At 54.8% G+C, this 20167-nt stretch overlaps 2 protein-coding genes across 11 annotated transcripts; both read left to right on the top strand.

Moving 5' to 3' along the window:
- The first annotated feature begins 181 nt into the window (after positions 1-181).
- DUSP22AL (dual specificity protein phosphatase 22-A-like) lies at positions 182-11096 on the top strand. 5 transcript variants are annotated; one of them, XM_040707251.2, is made up of 9 exons: positions 182-452; positions 949-992; positions 1085-1161; positions 2182-2215; positions 2423-2505; positions 4721-4770; positions 7290-7364; positions 7809-7980; positions 9651-10071. In XM_040707251.2, exons 3-9 carry the CDS (start codon positions 1141-1143, stop codon positions 9822-9824), a joined length of 609 nt encoding a protein of 202 aa, XP_040563185.1. In that variant the 5' UTR covers positions 182-452; positions 949-992; positions 1085-1140; the 3' UTR covers positions 9825-10071. The 5 variants fall into 5 exon arrangements, with proteins under 5 accessions (XP_040563185.1, XP_025010095.2, XP_040563184.1 ...); XM_025154327.3 differs by lacking the exon at positions 7809-7980 and having other exon boundaries at positions 9651-11077; XM_040707249.2 differs by lacking the exons at positions 182-452; positions 7809-7980 and adding an exon at positions 538-686 and having other exon boundaries at positions 9651-11078.
- Positions 11097-11585: 489 nt separating this feature from the next.
- IRF8 (interferon regulatory factor 8) lies at positions 11586-19052 on the top strand. Of its 6 annotated transcripts, none has more exons than XM_015292551.4 (9): positions 11586-11622; positions 13051-13225; positions 14196-14379; positions 15264-15352; positions 15803-15914; positions 16259-16306; positions 16429-16815; positions 17128-17243; positions 18059-19052. In XM_015292551.4, the coding sequence occupies exons 2-9, from the start codon at positions 13052-13054 to the stop codon at positions 18224-18226; spliced, it is 1278 nt and encodes a 425-aa protein (XP_015148037.1). In that variant the 5' UTR covers positions 11586-11622; position 13051; the 3' UTR covers positions 18227-19052.
- Positions 19053-20167: the final 1115 nt, after the last annotated feature.

Below are 20167 nucleotides of genomic sequence, written 5' to 3'. Positions count from 1 at the left end.
GGCCAGCCTTTCCCTTGCAGTAAGGCAGCTTCTGGGAAGGCTTTAAGGTGAGGTGATTCAGCAGGCATGAAGCAACAAGCTCCCCTTCCTGTTTGCCTGCAGAGCGCAGCAGAGGCTGTTACAAAGGATGTTGGGGTTCCTGCAGCAGAGCTGCCTTCATCGCAGTGGTAAATCTGACAGCAGAGCAGTGATGTCTGCAACCAACCCAGCAACAGCACGGCAACAAACACAGCTTCAAGAGCCCTGAAGTGTCATCCTGAGGCTGCACTGCCTTTTTCTGGGTCAGCGTTGGTTCAGTGCCTGTAGGAAACATCTCAAATGGAGTGTGGGAAACGATCTGGTCTGCTGGGAGATGTCTGCTGGCTCGGGCTGGGCTCTCTGGCACTTGAAGCAACCTTGACTTCACCTCACCGTGGGTTGCAGATCTGTGGTGACTGCAGGGATTTCCCAATGCGAGCAGTTTGCTTTGTTGTTGTTCTTTTTCTCTCCCCCTTTCTTTGTGTAGCCTCTGTCAGGCTAACAGCATCGACCTGGGATGGGGCTAGCAAGCAGCAAGACAGATCTGCTTTGGAAATGGAGGTTTGGGAGCGCTGCTCTGCGGCTCATCTTGTCTCCTTACTGCAAGGAGGGGGAGGTGGGCTCATTCCTGGTGCTGCACATCACCTGTGCCATGCTGTTTTTTGGGGGTAAGTGCCTTGTGTTGAATTCTGCTCTCATTCCCATGACTGGGAGGAACTGGGAATGAGTTCCTATGAATGAGGCTTGCAGCAGGCAGCAGCATCCTAGCACGAAACCTGCCCCTAGAGCAGCACGGAAAGGCAGTGGGGTGTCCCCACTCTCCATGCCACCTTGGTGAGGTGATGCCTTGATTTAGGAGAGCAATGCCCACTGAGTCTGAGAGTCCAGAATGGAAACCTGAGCCTCTGATCCTCATTTCATCCTCCCCAGCCCTGCAGCAGCTGCTTTCCCCTTTGCCTGACGACACGGAGCCGGTGAGTGGGCTGAGTTTGCTGGGGCTCTGTGTGCCCCGTGGGGAAAGCAGCTCTTACTGTTCTCCGTGGGCTTTCTGAGTGTTTTCTTGCAGGTAACCCTGGATACTTGAGAGCCTGCCTAGATCCTCACCCTGGGGAGAGGAAAGCCATGGGGAGTGGAATGAGCAAGGTACCGAGGGCTGGGCTGAGTGCCTAGGGGTGTACAGGGGTGGCAGCTGGCTTTTGGATCTCGTCCTTTGGGTGGTACAGCCACGGTGGCACAACCCCCCCCGGACTGATTGGGGGTCCCAGGAGCTGTGCATGGAAACTCCCCCCCATTTGTTCCCCCACAGGGATGTGTCTGTGCAGTATAAACAGGCAGTGGGGCACCAGCTGGGGTTGGTGCTCAGGGCTGGCAGAGGGATTGATGTCTGTTTGTATCCTTAAATAACCACCGGTGTATGCATTATCCAGGTTAAAATTAGACACCGGGATAGCAGCAAAGCAGCACTTGGGATAAATTAGAGCCACTCTGAGCTCTTTTTATTGCTCCTCAGGGTAGCATAAAGCAATGATTTCTCTCCATCCATCCATCCATCTCGGAGCACAGCTCTAAATGCATGGGATCCTTTGGGCTCAGGGTGGGCTCCCCATGAGCACAACATCCTTCTCCATGATATCCACCCACCCAGGGTGAGAAATCCCCCCACGTGGTGCTGCTCACTGTGCTCGTTGTGCACAGAGCCCAGTGAGCTCCTTATGGATAAGCTGTGCGTTCACCCATCGATTCCCCAGCTGGCAGAGGCAACCTTTGGAACCATTTGCAAGAGCGGTTGCTATAGAACAGCCAAACACAGCAGGAGGCTGCTCCAGGTTGGGCACTGGTTGGTGGTTGCACGCTTGCACCCAAGTGCACAGCAGCCAGCTCCAATCCATCCCTGTGCTGAGTTTTCCTGCTCTCCTGGAGGGGTTTGGTTTGGCATCCAGTGCTGCCAGAGTGTTTTGGGTGGGAACAACCTCTGCTGTTTGTTAATGAAGATGCTTGGTTCGTTAGCTGCTTGGTTTATCTTTAGCTGGGGGTGTTTTCTCTATGGGCCCCCATCCTTCAAACGCAGGTGATGCTCCTGAGTGATGCAGAAGCATCTGTGGGTTGGGGAGCAGAGGGGACGAGGTGTCAAACAGAACAACTCTGCTTTCTGCCACCTTGCAGGTGGTCGCAGGGCTCTACCTGGGGAACATCCGTGGTGAGTCTGGGAACCCTGCCTGCCAGAGGGGTGGTCTTATTCTGAGATGGCTGCAAAATGGGTTTGGCCCATCCCAGGAGAGGTCAAACCAGTGGGGTTGGCCACCCTTGTGCCACTGGGTTTGGGTGTACTTGCGCCCCACATCCCATGGGGTGGGATGGGGTTGGGGTATCCGTGAGTGTTTGCTCGAGCTGGTCCTGCTTGCAGACTCAGAGGACAGGGACAGCCTGCGGAGGCACGGCGTGACGCACATCCTTTCCGTGCACAACAGGGCCAAACCGGTGCTGGAGGTGAGTGCGGGACAGCAGGCGATGCTGCGGTGGCACCCAGTGCTGGGGGGTGGGTTGGCTGGGAGGGAATGCGGGGGGCACAAAGCCTCCCGGGAGGGTTTGAAGCGATGGAGGCTGAGGGTGCCCGACCCGCGGTGCTGCCCCGGGTAGGGGCCACGAGAGGGCAGCGGAGCCCCACGCACGGCACTGCCGGAGCTGCATCCACTCCCTGTGCTCGGGATGGGGATTTGGGAGGGCTCTGCCTGCTCATCTCCACGTGGGTCAGCCCGTGAGGAGCCTGAGGAGCCTCCACCCGGAGCCAAATCGCGTGAGGTCGCTCCTCATCCCTCGGGTGTTGCTGTGATCCCTGTTTCTGGCGTTGTGTTTGGGAATGAGCATCGAGGAACCTTAAAATCCCGGAATCCTAAAAACATAGAGATGGAGGAGGTGCACAGGAGGCAGTTCTATCCTATTCCCTGTCCACAGAGTCCCCAAAGTGGCCTAATGCTCTGTCACTACTGGGAGCGACACCTGATGGTTTCTCCCCATCTCGTGTATGGCTGCTGCTGTCCTATGGGAAGGGGAAAGGAGGTGATGGAGGGAAACTGAGGCAGGAGGGAGCTGCTGCGTGTGTGTGTGTGCTGGGTGCGTGCAGGGTGAACAGCCCATGGGTCCATGCATGGGAGATGCTCTTCCCTGCAAAGACATTGAGCAATGGAAGCTGAGGATAGAGGAGGAAGGAGGGTGCAGAAAATGGGTGCAAGGAGTGGGTCCGTTCAGGGAAGGGGCAGCAGCTGGGGCATGGAGCACGGCCATATGGGCAGCAGCCTGCCTGGGCAGCTTGCAGCCCACAGCAGTGCACAGGGGCCAGTGGAAAGGGGAACAGGAAAAGCATGGTGGGTTGAGCAATGTGTCAATCACAGCCCCTGGCCGGGGACCGCAAACCCCAGCAGAGTTCCCATGCATGCAGCACAGCTTTCCTCCCCGAGGTGGGATGGTGGCACATGGTCCTGTGGGGAAGGGGAAGCCACCCGGGGTCCAGCTGAATGTACTGAGTGCTCCCATTGGCACGCTGTCTTTCCCAGCTTGGTGGGTTTCCTCACTCATCCAGGAGCTGGGAAACTGCAACGCGTCATAGCTCATCCCAGTTGGAAATCATCCCATGAGATCTTGCTTTTGTCCCCGTGTCCCAGCTCTGTGGTCTCATCGCACCCTGCTTGCCAGAGAGATGTGGCTTGCTGGGGTGTGGATGAAGAATATGCCAAGCAGCTGGGTGGGGAGGATCAGGCAGGGGCTATCATATCATAGTACCCTTAAGGTTGATAAAGACCTCTATGATCCTCAAGCCCATCCCACCAGGCCTGCTAACCATGTCCTTGAGTGCCGTGATTGTCGAAGGCTTCCAGGTATGGTGACTCCTTCACCTCCATGGGAAGTATCTCATATGGTCCCCGTCCCCCTGGGGGCTGTGGGAGCAGTGCAGGATGGTGCCAGGGGAAGGCAATAGGATGGAGGGGAGATGCTTGGGAAAGCCCGTGTACTTCTCCTAGCAACGTGGGTCTTTCCAGTGTGGGAATGTCCCCATGGTGGCCATGCCCATCCAGCTCTACTCCTTCCCTTTGACATTCACTTGAAATAATTGGCTTTTTCCAGCGTTTTCATGAAGGGAAGCAAGAGCAGCTTTGGGCAGCAGTGCTACAGGGAGATGGATGGAGATGGGGCAACCCCTGGTGCACCGTGCTTGGCTGTGTCAGCTCTGTCTGCTGAGATTTCCACCCCATTTGCTAAGAAGAAAAAAAAGAAATCAGATGAAAAGGGTCTAATTTTAGCTCGGGACGGGGAGGATCGAGGAAGCGATGCTCTAAAGAAAGTGTAATCTGACCTACGCCAACATGCGGCAGGATGATTTCTTGTGTATTAAAGGAACCAGGAGGAAATAACTCATTGATGAGAGTGACTTCATGACTGTGCATCCGCACACATCGTCCTGATGGGGCACGGCTGTCACCAGAGCCTGGACAGGGATGGGGGACAGGGATGGGAAGGCTGTGGTGCCCCTGGATCCCATTGAAACGGTGGGAAATGGTCGGAGCAACCCTGCCTCTGTCCAGGGTCCTTTGGAAAATCCCATTTTAAAGAGGGGCCTTAGCCTTAGAGGCACTTAGTTGAAGGGTCGTGTAGAAGGAAGAGGGAAAATGGGGGATATCTTACTACTACAACTATCTCTTTATTTCAGGACATGACTTATCTCTGTATCTCGGCCTCGGATTCCTCCAGTCAAAACCTGTAAGTTCATCTGCCTCCCATGGTAGTATTCTGGTGGCTGTCGGTTGATACAAGATTGGATTTCTCGGAGTGAATATTCACTTCGCGCTGCCAAAACTTCGTGTCGTTGAGTTTGCTGAAAGCTGTGGCTCATTTTAAGGCAGTTAATAGCATTTACGTGGCCTAACATCTGTTTCTCTGCGTGTTTGTGGTCAGTAAATTCAATTTTCCATCAAATTTTGGAATTATTCTACCAGGCAGAGCTCTAAACTGGAGCAAGATTCATCGGTGCAGACAGACAGTGATTTGTATTGGCCTTCCAGGCTTCTTCCTTGGAAGGAGGAATTGGGTCTTCATCAAAATGAGTATTTTTTCCCCTGTACAGCACATAAATACTGGACACACAAGGCTTTAAGGATGCTCTCGATGGGTCTGGGGAGAGGTGATGGTGGGGCTGATGGCTGCAGTGCTGATTGTACCAGGTGGTTTGCATCATCCCCTGCTTTGCGCAATGGGCACCCAAGAACCATTCATCATAACCAGAAAAATGAGTGACTTCAGGGAATTTCTCTTGCCGATCCACCCCTAAAAGGGCCAAAGCTTCGTGTGCAATGGCTGTACCAAGCTCCATTGGTGAGGGTTGCAGTTTTCAGCATCTCTGGGAGAAACTCAGCTCCGTGGGCATGATTCTGCTTGCTCATGGTCCTGCTGAGCGGAAAGAGAAGCTTTACAAGAAAGTCCTGCCTCAGCAAGAAGGAGGGGTTTTTGGTTTATTTTTTTTTTCTCTCCTCTCGTCTCTTTGCATTTGTGGTACGTCTACTGAAAGGGGAAAATAAAGAAGGACAAGGCTGGCTGCCGGAAGGAAGGCTTATTCAAGGAACTATTTTCTGCTTGCCACTTTAAGTCATGGATTTCACAATCTTGGTGAACTTGGTGTCCTACGGAGGAGATGTTTGTGACTCAGGGCCTCGCTGGCTCTCAGTGCTACCACTCCTATGGGATGCAACTGGGAGGTGTTCCCTCTAGCTGGCTGGGAAGGACCACAAGTGAGGATGGACGGACAGCCAGTGAGGGTCAATGGGAGGACATACAGCCATGTTTTCACGTCCAAGATTCAGTGCTGTCGGTTCCAGCGAAGGGATGTAGAAGAGGTGTGGGACTGGGAGAGCTTGGAGCCTTGTGAGTTGTGTAGGCACTATAAACAAGTCCCTGTTTCCCAACAGAAGATGCTCTGCTGGTGATGGATTGACATGTCCCTTCAGGGCCAGGAGACTCTTATCATGACTACGGCTTCAAAGAATCCCCCACGCCTCCTTCTCTTCTTGGCTTTTGGACAGCAGAACTTCTAAAACTCCTTGCAGAACCTCTATTTCTGAACGTGCCTTTGACTGGTTTCTTAGAAGGCACCTGAGCCCCATGCTTCTATGGGAGGGTGCAGAGCATCCCTGCTTGGCAGACGGGGGAGGAAATGTTTGGGATGGCGCTTGTGCCCAGGTTGGGCTCCTGAGCCTGGCGGGGTCTCAGGAGGATGCTGAGGGGAATATCTCTGTGGCAGCGTGTGTCTGAGCTTCTGAGAAAGCAGGAAGGCTGTGTGGGGCTGGCCCAGCCCGGTCACGCGGAGCAGAGGAAGTTTGGGACCCAGCGCTGGGATGGGGGCTGTGTGGGGCCACCTCCTCTCCTCCACCCCCTGAGGAATGCAGGGCTGTGCGCCAGGCTTCAGGTCAGTGAGTCCATGGTCAGCCTGGGCACGGCCCCAAGTTCCCCAGGAGCGGGTTTTCTGCTCTAAAACTCCCCCATGGTGAGCAGGGATGGGCAGCAATCGTTGTGAATATTTGCTGAGGAGCCAAACAAACGGCTCTCTGTGAGCTCTGGGAGATGCTTGCTGTTTGGTAGCAATAAACAGGAGATGGATGGCATCAGAGCACGTGTTACCCTCCTATGGACCTTGGTCTCATCAGTGCATGCTGAGTTATTTTAGCCTGTTTTCCACCTCTGAGTCCTGATGCTTTCAGCAAGGTGGGTGCTGCAGCAAAGCACCGTGCTGCATTGCAGCTGAGCAGCCCAAAAGCCTCACATCCCTGCCTGTTCTGCTGCAAAACTCACTGGTTTGGTTTAATGCACTCCCTCTGCGCTGGCAGTTGCTGGTTTCTGGCAGGAGGCTTTCAGGAACGTATGAAGCAAAATGCCTTGGGAACCACCTGTCCTGCATCTTCCTCCCCATGGGCATCCCACACAGGAGGGGACAGGGTGGCATCGTTTAGGAACTGATGGCTCAGGATGAGTTCTGACATAGGGATGAGCTGGGCACAGGGATTTTGCCCTCCCATTGGAGCGGGGAGATGCCTCTAGCCCATCTCATCACCTTGGGATGCAGGGAATCCCTCAGAACACTCTCCTGCTTTGCCTTCCTGGCTGATGCAGTCCAGTCCCTTCCTCTGGCGGGGGACCCATCTCTGTTCTGGCCCCAGGGAAATCCTGGCGATGATTCCAGGAGGCGGCAGCTCCTCCTGCCCTCACCTCACTGCCTCTCTCCCAACCAGGATACAGCACTTTAAGGAGAGCATCAAGTTCATCCACGAGTGCCGGCTCCGTGGGGGAGGCTGCCTTGTCCATTGGTAAGAGCCTCTGTTGGCAGCCCGTGGGCTTCCTTGGTGTGATGCTAAGAAGTGGGGAAAAGGGGCACCTGAGGGAGGGCTTGGGGAGGTGGAGGGTCCCAGGTGCTTGGAGGAGGTGTGAGGATGGGATCCCAACAGATGTGGTTGGGCAGTGGGATGGGATCCCAATAAGCATCCTCAGTAGTGAGCATTAATTGTGGTGGAGGAGATGAGGAGTGCCATCACCTCAACAAGATCATCCACATCCCCAAAACCTGAGCTCTAAACAGTCGGGACAGGCTAGAGGAGGAGACATAATGTGACCTTCATGGGGCCACTGCTGGGACAGGTGCCACCAGGGCTGGAAAGCCCCACTACCACGCAGTGCTACATCCCATGGTTGTCCCCCTGCTGTGGGTTTCCCATGGTGACAATGCCCCATCCTGACACCTCGCACTGTGCCAGCCTGGCCGGCGTGTCCCGCAGCACCACCATCCTGGTGGCATACCTGATGACAGTGACAGAGCTGGGCTGGGAGCGCTGCCTGGCTGCCACCAAGGCTGTGCGCTCCTATGCCAGCCCCAACTTCGGCTTCCAGCAGCAGCTGCAGGAGTACGAGCAGACCTTGCTGAAGGAGGTGGGTCCTGCATGCACCACTGCACCTGCATGCAGTGACCTCGTGCCAAAGGAGGGGAGCTGTGCAGCTCAGGGCCCCTTTGGATGCGTCTGTGATGTTTGCAAATAAGCATGCCTGTTTTGCATACAGCAATTTTGCAAACAGCGTCAGCCAGCTGTTTGCCCTCTGCGCGTGCTATTTATTACCTGGGGGTTTTGCTTTTTGCATGCATGCATGCAAACACAAAGTGCCTAGACATTATAAGTGAGTGCACTTAGAGAAAAGCTGTTTCAAATCCCAGTGCTCTTGTTTTCTCGAGAGTTCAGCTTGTGCACTGGGGAGGGGATGCACGAATGGCACTGAGCTGGCACCAGGGAGTGCATATGGGTAATGCAACCTATGTGTCACAGCTTGAGGTGTGCATGACAGCCCTAAGCTGGGTCCCTGCAGCAACCCTGGAGGGGAAAACCCCAATATGTGGCATGTTGTCACCATGCAAGGAACAGCTCCTTGGGATTTCTCTGCATGTGACAGTGGCCCAAGTGTCAACCCCTGCCCCGTTCCCTGCCCTGGCACAAATGCTGTCACTTGAGGGGTGTGGCACTGCCAGGCTGTCACTGCTCCAGAGTCGGCTCTCAGTGGCTGTTTTCTAGCAAGGAAACCAGCACAGCTCCCATCCCTGCAGGGGGCCTTCCTGCATGCTGGTGGCCGCTGGGTCAGTCCCATGTCTGGGGGAGTGGATATGGGAAATGCAGACATTCCCACTGGCAATCCCCTCCACCCAGCTGACTTTCCCCTGCTGCAGGAAGGGGCTGCCACCAGCACTGCTCTTGGGCTTTCCCCTGGCCTTCACCCGATCCCAGGAGGTTGGAGCCCTATGGCCATCATAGGACTTTGAGAGTGGGGCATAGGGATCTGCCGTCCCCATAAACCAGGGATGTTATATCAGCTCCCTTCCTTCTCCTGCAGTCACATCCATCCCAGTGCTACCTGCATCCTGGGGCTCAGCTGCTTGCTCCTTGGCACCCTCCAACTTTTCACAAGCGTTTTGCTTTGCTGGGTGCTCTGAGCACTGCTCCTTGCTTGCTGGCTTCCCATTTCTGGGTGTCAGCAGTGCACGGCAGTACTGCTGCTCCCTCCCCACGCAGTGTAGCTGTGCCCCAGCAGTGTTGGGAATGACTTCCACAGGGCCGGTTCCAGCTCTCTGCTGGGTGCCAGCTGGCCTTGGGCCCTGGGATGGGAGTGGAGTGGGTGAGCACAGCACTCTGCAAACAGACTCGCTCGTACAGGAGCCGACCTGCCTGGGGTCAGAGAGTGCAGCCCTTCCCTGCGTTGGAGAAAGCGTGGGGACGCTTTGCTTATGGTTACGTGGCTGTAAGGAACAACAGCAGCTTCTTGGCAGGGGAAAGTAAATAAAGCGAGTTAAATAAAGTCAATAGAGCTGTCAGGGCTGCTGCCAGCTCTGTGGTTCCTGTGAGCAAACAGCAAGGCTGCTCTCTGTCTTGGTGATGCAGCTAACGTTTGGTTTGTTTGCAATGCTGCATCTCTTGTTGCATGGCATGCGAGCTCCTGCAGAATGGGACTGCTCCTGCAGGTGCCCATGCTGTGCTTGGCATGCCTGGGGTTGGCTCAGGGCTTTGCACTGTGCCCACCCACTGACTGTGGCACCCTCTGTGGCTTTGCCTTGGCAGTACCGAGCCTGGATCCGTCATGATTACGGCAGGAACCCCTTCCAGGACCAGGAGGAGCTGCAACGCTTGTTGGCCCAGCAGGAGCAAGGTGGGAGCAGGGGGAACTCCTGCACCGCTCCCACAGCACCCACCCACGCACTGCCCAGTAGCAGGAGCCAATGGATGGACAGATAAGCAGCAGCTGCTCCCAGAGAGACATTGTCCTTGTGCCTTGCAAAACGTGACAGCCACGTTGCCCAGCACCTGTGGGGTGCAGCTGCAGTGGGGCAAAGGTTGGGGTAGGACCACACAGCTGAGGTCATGCAGGGGCTGCTCTGCTGCTGCCTCTCATCCACCGGCTCCGCTGTATGGGAAAAATCAATTGTTACTGAGAATCAGAGGGGCAGAGCCACACTGTACATTAAAACCTTTCTCAGGGTCACCACGAGAGGATGCAATCCTTTACTCGAGTATTTCTAAGAATTCCCTTAGTGGAAATTTCTGGGTATTGGAGCCTGCGAGTGGGACAAAGCCGGTGCTGAGCTGCCAAGGAATGGGGGGGGGGTTGATCAAAACCACGGGGATGGCTGCAGGGATAGAGGGATGGGCTGTGTTATTCTATACAGCAGTGCTGCAGTACCTGGAAAAGCACCCCGGGCAATTAGTGGGGAAAAGGCCAATAAATGCTGTTGATCAAGGGAGCTGGAGGGAAGTTGAGCAAACCTTGTAGATATTGCATCGAATGCCTCGGTTATCGTTTTAGGAAGCAGAGAAATGGAACTCGTGCACAGGAAAAAGAGAAGAAAGTGGGTTTCTGGTGTCAATAGGAAGTCATCGCAGATCTGTGATAAGCAGAGATTAGATGTGCAGTAGGTGTGATAACCTCATGCTGCCACTTCAGCACCCATCCCACGGCCTGCCCTGCCTTGTGGGCATCCCGGGACTGCAGTGTTTCCCCTAACTCATCACGGCTTGTGGGAACCACAGGGGATGCCCCAAGCGATTACGGCATCACAGCAGCATCTGCTGCCCAAAGAGCACCTCCTACACCCACATAGGTGCCACGCAGCTGTATTCCCACATGACTGTACTTTCTGTCCTTGGTGGAAAGCAGCGCAGCCCCTCCAGCCCTGCTCCTGGTTTTGGCAACTGCCTCATCACCGATGTGGGGGGGTCAGCAGTGCAATCCCCCCCCCCTTCTTTGCTTGTTTCCTGCTAGAAGCGACCCTCCTCATCACATCACATGGCAAAGGATGTGTTTGGCTCTCCCCACATCTCACGCAGGCTCGCACAGCAGCTATTTGTTACGCATCAGAGCGAAGGCTTTGCACCTCGGATCCTTATTCTTATTACGCCATCCGCACAGCCCCACGCATTCCCCACTTCTCAGCATCACCCACATGGGAACACTTAGGCATTACTTCCAAGAAACGGGCATGTAAGGGGATCATCCCAGAAAAGCCCTCCGAAGCCAGGGCTGCAAGTGGGGTTTGGGCTGTGCAGAGGTGCACACCCTCGGCTGCTGCCCACCTGCAGCCCACGTTGCCACGGGGTGCCTCGGTGAGCACCTCGTGCCAGGCCTGCGGGCAAGGAAATTAAGCAAAGCCCTCGGGCATGGCTGAGCACCTCCAGGAGCAGCCTGGGGATGGAGAAATAGCGGAAATGGGATGGAATGGGCCGCAGGAGGCCGGACGGACGTTGGACATACGGCCACCGCCCCCCCACCCCCCCCCCCGCGCCACGATGCTGATTTCCCGGAAAGGCGCGAGCTGCGGAGAAAGCCGCGCGGCTCGAGCGCGCGCGCGCGCCCCCCACTGGCGCGATCCCTCATTGGGCAGCCGGAGAGGGGGGCGGGAAGAGGTGGAGGAGGAGGGCTGCCATTGGCTGAGCGGCGCTGGGACGGGGCGGCGTGGGGCGCGCCCCGCGGGGCGCTATAAGGCTGCGGGCGCGAGCGGAGGGGGCGCGTTGGGGTGCGGAGTGGGGTGTGCGGAAGGTAATTAGTGGGGTGTGTGGGGACCGGGGTGTGTTGGGGGGGCGGGTGGTAGGGTGTTGGGAGGGTTTGGCTGGTGGGTTTTAGGGTCGCGGTGGTTTTAGGGTTGTCGGAGTGGGGAGTGTAGAGTGCTGGTGGTGCAGGGGTAAGGCTTTAGGGTTCTCGTTTGTAGGGCTTTAGGGTGCTGGGAGTGAGCAGGGTACGGGCATAGGGTGCTTGGGGTGGGGGTGTTAGGATGGTGGGGGACAGGGTGGTGCTGGGGGTGCAGGAGGTAGGATTGGGGGGGTGCTGGAATGGAGGCTTCAGTGTGTTGGGGGATAGGGCTTCAATGTGCTGAGGTTGTAGGGTGCTGGGCAGGCAGGGTCCTGGGGGTGGATGGAGGTGAGCTGTGGGCTGTGGGATTGGAGTTTTAGGGCGCTGTGTGTGCATAGTAGGGCAGGCAGGGTACAGGGTTGTAAGAGGTTGGGCCTTCAGGGTGCTGGGAGGGGTGCTTATAGGGAGCTGGGTGTGCGGGAAATAGGATCTTCGGGTGGTGGGATGTGAAGTTTTAAGCTAATGAGAACGAGTTTATGAGAGGATGGGTTGAGTTGGCTTTCTCATGGCTGCTCCACTAAGCCATTTAGCTAAAAACAAGCTGAGACCAGAAATGGGGTGACCTCACCCCCCTCGGGTCCCTCAGCAGGGCCCTGGTCCTGTCCTCGAGAGGATGTGGTTGCATGGCCCTGCTCCCTGCGGTGACCCTGCTGCTACCTGCACTGCTCCTTGCTGTTCTCACGCTGCGTGAGAACACCCTTCTTATCCCCCCCCCCCCCCCCCCATTGCTATCGTATTGGGAGCTGTGTGCCTCTACAGTGTCACTTCTTTAGGTGACAGCATAGTTCCTATGGGGCTGATCCCAAAAAGAGGAGCCGTTGCAAGGCAGCCTGTTGCTGCGACAGAGCTTTGAGCGGCGGCAGGAGGATAAAGGTGCCTTCCAGCAGGGCTCCATGCAGGCTGCAGATAGGCTAGAGAGGGCTTTCGTCATATTCAGTAAACGGGGTGTGGGCACCCGTCCAGTGCCTGCCCACATGGCTGGGGCGGAGCGACGAGGGACGGCTGCAGAATTGCTGCCATGGCTTTTGCCGTGTAATAAAGGGAGGTTTGGTGCACGGAGGGGCACGTGGCAGCTGCTGGTGTTTGCAGGCAGCGCGTTGCCAACGCTGCACGTGATAGAGTGGAGCAGAGAGCGATTGCTTGCACCCAAATAGCTTTTTCTTCCTACTTGGCGACATCATTGTGGTCTGCTGGCTCTCCAGCCTGGTGCCCTGAAAGTGAGATGCAGCTATTAGAATGCATTTAAGATATCTCCCTAGACCCGGCTGGTGTTAGTGGGGGACAAAGGGGTGCGGGGATAGACAGACAGACAGACTGACAGCTCCCACTTCTGCCCAGGATGTGTGACCGCAATGGTGGCAGGCGGCTGCGGCAGTGGCTGATCGAGCAGATTGACAGTGAGCAGTACCCGGGGCTCATCTGGGAGAATGAGGAGAAAACCATGTTCCGCATCCCCTGGAAGCACGCAGGGAAGCAGGACTACAACCAGGAGGTGGACGCTTCCATTTTCAAGGTAGGGTGAGGTGGTCCGTCCCTATTGCCAATGGCTTCTGGGCTCTCTCGTGCTGTTTCTCGTTGCTGACCCATCAGCTGGTGGGAGATGTCCTTGCTGTCAGCAGGATCTGCAGTTTGCAGCACCTTGCTTCCTGTAGGATCCCCATCGGGATGGTTTGGGGGTGGGTTTTCCTTTTGGCTGAGTGTTGGTGCTGGGTTTAGGTTTGTTCCTGGCACGTTCTCATCCTGGCCTGGTGTGCTTCGTGACCTGCCCTAAGCTTCCTATTGGGCTCTTTCTGATAAGAAAAGGAAGGGAAGAAGCATCAGCTTTTCTCAGGGAGAGGGGTCTTCCTATTTTAGGTATAGTGGGGAAAACTCTGTTCTGAACCAAAAAGTCAGGCTCTTCCCCAGCAATTCCCTTCCCATTGCCCTTTTCCCATATCTCGCTCTATCCACGGTGACCGATGGCTTTCGGGGCACCGACCAGAGCAATGGACTGCAGAGGTGGCTTTATATACATTCATATCTGTTATCTATATTAAAACATACTTCCCCACCTCCCCACGAAAGCACAAATGCCATTTTGGTATCAAACAAAGAGTCCAGCTGTCAGTGACTGGTCTAAAGCTGGAAGGATGAGGTGTATTTTAGTATGGATTTGGGTGCTGCTGGATCAGGGTGAGCATCATTGCTTGGATGTGCACCCTTGCATCGGTCCGTGCCAAGGTGAAGTTGCACACTGCTGTTCTGGCTCTGCTTTGGGCTGTGCTGTGAAGGGCATGAAACCAACTCCAGCTCCCTTAGCTTGGTGTGGTGTGGCTGGTGGTGCAGAGCTGGGTGTATGGCAGTGCCCAAACTTGTGGGGACTTCTATGGGGCGTCCCGCTTCTGAGCAACAACGTGCCCAAGACGTGCTGCTCATCTGCTCTTTGGTCCAAAGGGATTTGCAGAGCTTGCATGGAGGGTGATTTCATTTTTGCTTTGCTTTAGGCTTGGGCTGTTTTCAAAGGCAAATTCAAAGAAGGTGACAAAGCAGAGCCGGCCACCTGGAAGACACGGCTGCGCTGTGCCTTGAACAAGAGCCCTGACTTTGAGGAGGTGACAGACAGATCCCAGCTGGACATCTCTGAGCCCTACAAGGTGTACAGGATCGTGCCAGAGGAGGAGCAGAAATGTGAGTGCCCCATTGAAGGACATGGGTACTGGGTGCTGCTGACCTACACCCAGCAGTGTGGGGTTGGCCCTGTGGTTTGGGTACATGTCCTGCATCACTGCAGCGCTGGGAGGTGGGGAAGGAGCTGAGAAGCTGTTAGGAGCAATAGTGCTTTTACCTTTCCTCCATGCTTAACTGCTGCTTGGGAAATAAAGATGCACTGGGAACAATCCTGAATCCTTCCCCTGCTTTGGGGTTGCCTGAGCCCTCCCAGCCCTTTGTGCTGACACCCACCCTGGCAGGGAGTTGCAGTAAATCCCTTCCCTCTTGCTAACACTTATTGGAGGAGCAGCAGCTCAGCAGGGAGCAATCACTGCCATACTGGGTACAGCACAGGTTGCAATATGCATCTCTCTGCTGTTGTTCTGGTGTGTGTGTGTATGTGTCCTTGTCCTTTTCCCTTTCCTTGCTGGCTTTGCCTTAGAAAAAAGGAGGCGAGGGGGAGAAAACAAGAAAAATCATGCAGGAGATCTGCCTGTAGCATCTTGTCTCCTTCAGTGTGTTCACATGGGGCCCTGTATGCAAATGGCACTGCAGGTTCCCACCGGCAGCACGGCTCATGGAAAAAAGAGAAGCAGCCTCAGTCTCTGGGGTGCTCAGAAAAACCCCTCTCCTCTGCTCTAGCCCCAAGCTGAATTTAGGTTGCCCTACTGCTCGTCACCGTGTACCAGTGCCATTTATTGCAGGCTGGTTTCTGGCCCCCAAATGCAGCTGCTGGGGGGGGGAAGAGGAACACGGGATTGCTGCGGTTCTCAGTTTCATAACTTTCGTGGGGTGAAGGGTTTCTGAAATCTGGTGGCGAGGCTTTGGCTGCCCTGCTGCATCATCCGTTTTGCTCTCTGCAGGCAAAATCGGTGTTGGGAACGGGAGCAGCCTGACTGACGTTGGAGACATGGACTGCAGCCCCTCTGCCATCGATGACCTGATGAAGGAGGTGAGCCCCCACCATGGATGCAGACCCAACCAGGCAAAGATTGGTTGCCTGGTAGGGTTTAAAGCCACGTCTGCCTCGTGAAGAGCGCTGTGCTTTTGCAGCTGCGCTGTCTGTGGTCATTCATCTGAGCAACCTTGAGGTCTCGGTGTGGTTGCTCATGGCTGGAGCATGCTTCATTTGCATTTGTGTTTGGAGGGGGCTGCAGGCTTCTTGTGCCTCTGTTCCCCTTCTTGGTTGCACTGCGTGGGGCCTGTTCTGCTCCATGCCTCTTGAGAGGTTATTTGGGTGCACAGCCTGGGGAATCCCAAACTTGCTCTTTCTAACCAAAAAGCATTCATCAGCCTCTTGGCATCCCTTTTGCCTTCTTGCTTTGCCTCTCGGATCCCTCTTTGAGCACTAGCCAGCTTTCTGTCTCTGGCTGATCCTAACGGGCATCCCTTCCTGCTCCAGCCTCCTTGTGTGGATGAATACCTGGGGATCATCAAGAGAAGCCCCTCACCTCCACAGGAGACCTGCAGAAACCCCCCAATACCAGACTGGTGGATGCAGCAGCCCAGCCCCTGTAAGTAGTGCGTGGGATGTTCAATGGGACCCAGCTGTTTGTCCAACGGTAGTGCCTGTGACGATGGATGGTGTAGGCTCCCTCTAGGCAGTGCTTGTATTCTGCCTTCCTTAGTGCTTAAAGTTAGCATTCTGATGGATATAGAGCACCCCGCAGTGCAGTGTTCATTGCACAGTTCTTAAGATTACCTTGGGGGTGTTTGCTGGTGTCTCCCATTCAGGAGATGGGAAACCTGGTGTGCTTGCTCAGTGGGAAAAGCTTGGGGATAGTGGGAGGGTGGGATTAGGGTTTGGGAAAGGGAAGTGTGCTGGAGCTGGGCACATCTCTCCTCTCTCTACCCACAGCTTTGCCCCTGGTGAATGGGTACACTGGCTATGAGCAGCATCATTCGGGTAAGGCAGCTCCCATTCCCCTCTGTGGTACTGGTCTGTGGCCATCACGCTCCTCTCTGGAGCTTGTGTACGTGTGCTGTATGGCAGGCAGCGACTCCATCTCACCTGTCCTTTTCTTCCAGGCTACTCCCAGATGGTGATCACCTTCTTCTACAGCGGGAGGCTGGTGGGGCACATCACCACCTCGTATCCTGAGGGCTGCAGGCTGTCCCTCAGCCAACCCTCTAACCACGGTGAGAAGCTCTACACCCCTGACAGCCTGGAGCACGTGAGGTTCCCCTCAGCCGAAGCCATCCAGAATGACCGTCAGAAGCAGATCACCAAGAAGCTCTTTGGGCACCTAGAGAGGGGCGTCCTGCTGCACAGCAACAAGCAGGGCATCTTCATCAAGAGGCTGTGTCAGGGAAGGGTCTTCTGGAGTGGGAACACGGTGGTGTACAAGGACAGGCCAAGCAAACTGGACCGGGATGAGGTGGTGAAGATATTCGACACCAACTTGTTCTTTAGAGGTTGGTATGAGCAGTGTAGGAGGAGTTGATGTTGTTCTTGGCTTTGCTCCGCTTCCTCTTGGAGCGCTTTGAGGTTATAAATGTCCATCACTGCTGTTTACCTAAGTGATGTGGATGAGTAACACCAGATATCAGATCTGGGAAGGAGTGATGCCATGCATTGTCACGTAGCAAAGGCCTCATGGCTGGAGGCTTTGTGCAGCAGGGTTTGTCCTGGCAGAGCCACCAGCCTGCTCTGTGTCAGGGTGCTTGATCCACATGCTGGCTATCACAGCTTGCAGAGAGCCTCCAGCTGTGCTCCTCTCCTTGCAGAGCTGCAGCAGTACTACAACAACCAGGGCCGCTTCCCAGACAGCAGGGTCATGTTGTGCTTTGGAGAGGAGTTCCCAGACACGGTGCCACTGCGGTGTAAGCTCATCCTTGTCCAGGTATGGCAGCTGCTATCATCTGCCCTGCTTCTGATCCCTGACACTGGATTACACCTCTTCTCTGAATTGTATTGCTCTTTTTTTTTTCCTACAAGTAGGATCTGGCTCCAGTCTCTGGTTGGCGTGAGCCTTCTGAGACACTGTTGCTTGTCCCAAACCCCTTGGCTTGCAGATGTGGTCTAACCAGGCCAAGCTCCCCCATGCTGTGCAGCTTGTAGCTTTTCTACTGGTTTAGAAAAGCTGTTTTCTGCACAAGTCCTGTGCCTCTGCTTTGCTCTGTTGCTTGGTTGTTGCTTCCTTCTGTTCCTGCCCATTGGCATTGGGAGCTCTGCTCTCTGCTGTGGAAAATGAGGGGATAAATCCCTGGAATGATTGTGTTAAGCGGTGGCCTCTGGCTGACTCTTCCCCAGAGAAGCTGCAGGAGCCCCACAGCCTTTCCTTGGGGCAGGGCGTGGGGCATTTCAAGAGTCCACAGCAAGCACAGCGCCCCATGGGTGGCAGAGAAGACATGAGACCGTGGTGTGGGGTGGGCATTGCAGCAAGCAAGACCCACTGGGACTCTGTGAGCTGGAAGGTGGAGATTTCCAAGCTCAGAGCCCAGCCCTGCTCATCCATGCCCACCTTTCTGACTGGGTCATGGAATCATAGAATGGCAGCCTGTCCTCTCCTCCCTATGACAGCCCCTGTGGGCCGTGCCTTGTTTCCTAGAGGCGCCTGGGCCTGGTGCATCATGGCGCTGGGCCTGCAGGCTTGGGTAGGCCTCGCTGTGGCTGCCCTTCTCCCAGTGCCCTCACGACTCCTGTTTTTTGGTCTAGGTGGAGCAGCTGTGCGTCAGGCAGGTGATGGAGGAGGCCGGCAAGACCTGCAGCAGCCCCATGCTGCCTGATGACGTGCAGCAGGAGCAGGTGTACAGGATCTTCCAGGACATCTGTGGGCCGCACCAACGGCCGCTGTTCAGAGAGAACCAGCAGATCGCCGTGTGAGCCTCCGTGGGCACAGCGTGGGGTCTGGGTGACTCCAGACCAGTTGGGATCCATTAGTGCCTAAAAATTCCCCTTTGTTTGGCGAGTTGGTTCATGATCTTAGCTGTCTCCAGTCCAAAAATCTGCGTAAGCACAGCGGTCCAAAGTAACAGCCCCTTTTGGTCTGAGAACCGCCATTGGAAGGAGGTGGCGACTCCTGGAAAGGCCTTACGGTGCTCAAATGCAGCAAATCCTTAGCAGAAGTAATTCTTTTTCTTTTTTCCCCCAAAGAATTTGCAATCCTGCTGAAGTCTGTGGTATGCCTTCCATGGGGGAAAAAAACCTCCTCGAGGCCCTCTTTATTTTTGCAGTGAGGTTTATATTTTTGTCTGTCATATTGGAAGTATTTTGAAATTCAGAGAGGGATGCAGAAATTCTGTATGTAAATGTTGACTATGAGAACGTAGGGATCTTAACTTCTCCCACCCCAAACCAGAGTTTATATAAACAGATATCTTCTATTTTAAAGATAGCAGTGTAGTGTTCATAGGTTGGCTTCACCCTCCCAAAGTGCATGTGTTGGTCTCTCCCAAGCATGAGCAGGCAGCAGCTTCCATGTGTCAATCCTCATTAACGTGCTTTGTGTGTGTGCCCAGCGCTGGGGAGCTCCTTGGGCATGGCCTTGTGCCTTGCAGCTGCCACAAAGCACCATGGACCAAAGGACCTTGCGGATGTGCATGCAATGAGGCTGCCTATTTATTTGATGCCTAAGATTTTGTTAAATGGTTTTGTAATTTCTTTTTTTTTTTTTTGTACCTTCCTGCAATTAAAAGTGCTATATTTTGTATTTGTCTTGCAAAGCGTTTTTGTTGGTGCTATGAGTGGGGGTTCCTCATCTTGGTGGAGGGGTCTCCAGTTTGTTCCTGCCCAGGTTTTCCCTTGGGTCGGGTCTGTGGAGGTCCTGCTCTGTAACTGGCTTAATCTCTGGGCACAGTATGCCATAATGCAATGGAGGAGGGGGAAAAAATGCAGTATGTGTAGGGCCTTTTTACAAAGGAGCATGGCAAAAGGTCCCTGCCTGTCTTCCATGGTACTGTCCTGGGTGCCCTTACCTTGCTGACCTGGGCCATGGTGCTCCAAGGTGGGAAGGGTTGATCTGATGGTTCTTGTTGCCCACTGTCTTCTCATCGACACCCATCTCAGAGGGTTTGGTCTGCTAGGGGGGTTGTGGGAGGGATTTGAGAAGAAGTGAGGGCTGAAAGGGGGCATCTGCCTACGTTAGTTGATGAATTCAACACTGCAGGAACGGTGGCTGAGCATTCATACCCTCATCTGCCTTCCTTTCCAGCCTGCTTTTTGGGTAATGCAGAGGGCTCTGGAAGGCTGTGAAGACCTTGTTGGTTCTCTGTCTTTGCCTGTGTGAAGGACAAACATCAACACACTGCTGTGTGCTTTGGACCAGCCCTGCCAAAGGCTTTGGCTGGGGGAGGAGCAGTCTTCATGGTGTGACCCCAATACCCAAGGTACTGGGTGGGGTTCACAGATATTTGTGCAAGGATGCCCTGAGATCCAGGCAGCTGAAGGGAAACGCTGAGGAGATGGATGGATGCAAAGCTGTCCTCCTCCCTGCTTGGGTATCAAAGCAGATCGTGAGACTTAAAACAGACAAAAAACTCGCAAGGGGTTTGAAGCTGACCCTGCTGCATTCCTCCAGGCTGAGCGCACAGCCTCTCTGTTCCCCTTGTTCTTCTGTCCTAAAGAGCTGTTTATCTCACATGCTGCTGATTTCAGAGTACCCAGAAAGTGTTCTGAGATGGCAAACCCAGCTGAAAAGTGGTTACACATTAGAATTAAAGTTTGGCCCTACATTCTTGGTTGTTCTGGGGTGAGACCCCTTTGGCAATCTGTCCTGCTGGGCCCCATGAGATGGGTATTTATGCTACGAGCATCCTACTAAATTGT

The sequence above is a fragment of the Gallus gallus genome, chromosome 11 (genome assembly GCF_016699485.2).
Source record: "Gallus gallus isolate bGalGal1 chromosome 11, bGalGal1.mat.broiler.GRCg7b, whole genome shotgun sequence".
Lineage (NCBI taxonomy): Eukaryota > Metazoa > Chordata > Aves > Galliformes > Phasianidae > Gallus > Gallus gallus.
The sequence above is the reverse complement of the archived record's forward strand: the minus strand, read 5'-3'. Positions and strand labels throughout refer to the sequence as shown.

Bases quoted from the DNA above. Each gene is read 5' to 3' on its own strand.
- DUSP22AL (XM_040707250.2), top strand. From the start codon at position 1,141: ATGGGGAGTGGAATGAGCAAG. The intron at 1,162-2,181 runs GTACCGAGGGCT...GCCACCTTGCAG, and splicing joins TGGGGAGTGGAATGAGCAAG to GTGGTCGCAGGGCTCTACCT. The intron at 4,771-7,289 runs GTAAGTTCATCT...TCTCCCAACCAG, and splicing joins GATTCCTCCAGTCAAAACCT to GATACAGCACTTTAAGGAGA.
- IRF8 (XM_015292551.4), top strand. From the start codon at position 13,052: ATGTGTGACCGCAATGGTGGCAGGCGGCTGCGGCAGTGGCTGATCGAG. The intron at 14,380-15,263 runs GTGAGTGCCCCA...TGCTCTCTGCAG, and splicing joins GCCAGAGGAGGAGCAGAAAT to GCAAAATCGGTGTTGGGAAC. The intron at 15,353-15,802 runs GTGAGCCCCCAC...TTCCTGCTCCAG, and splicing joins TCGATGACCTGATGAAGGAG to CCTCCTTGTGTGGATGAATA.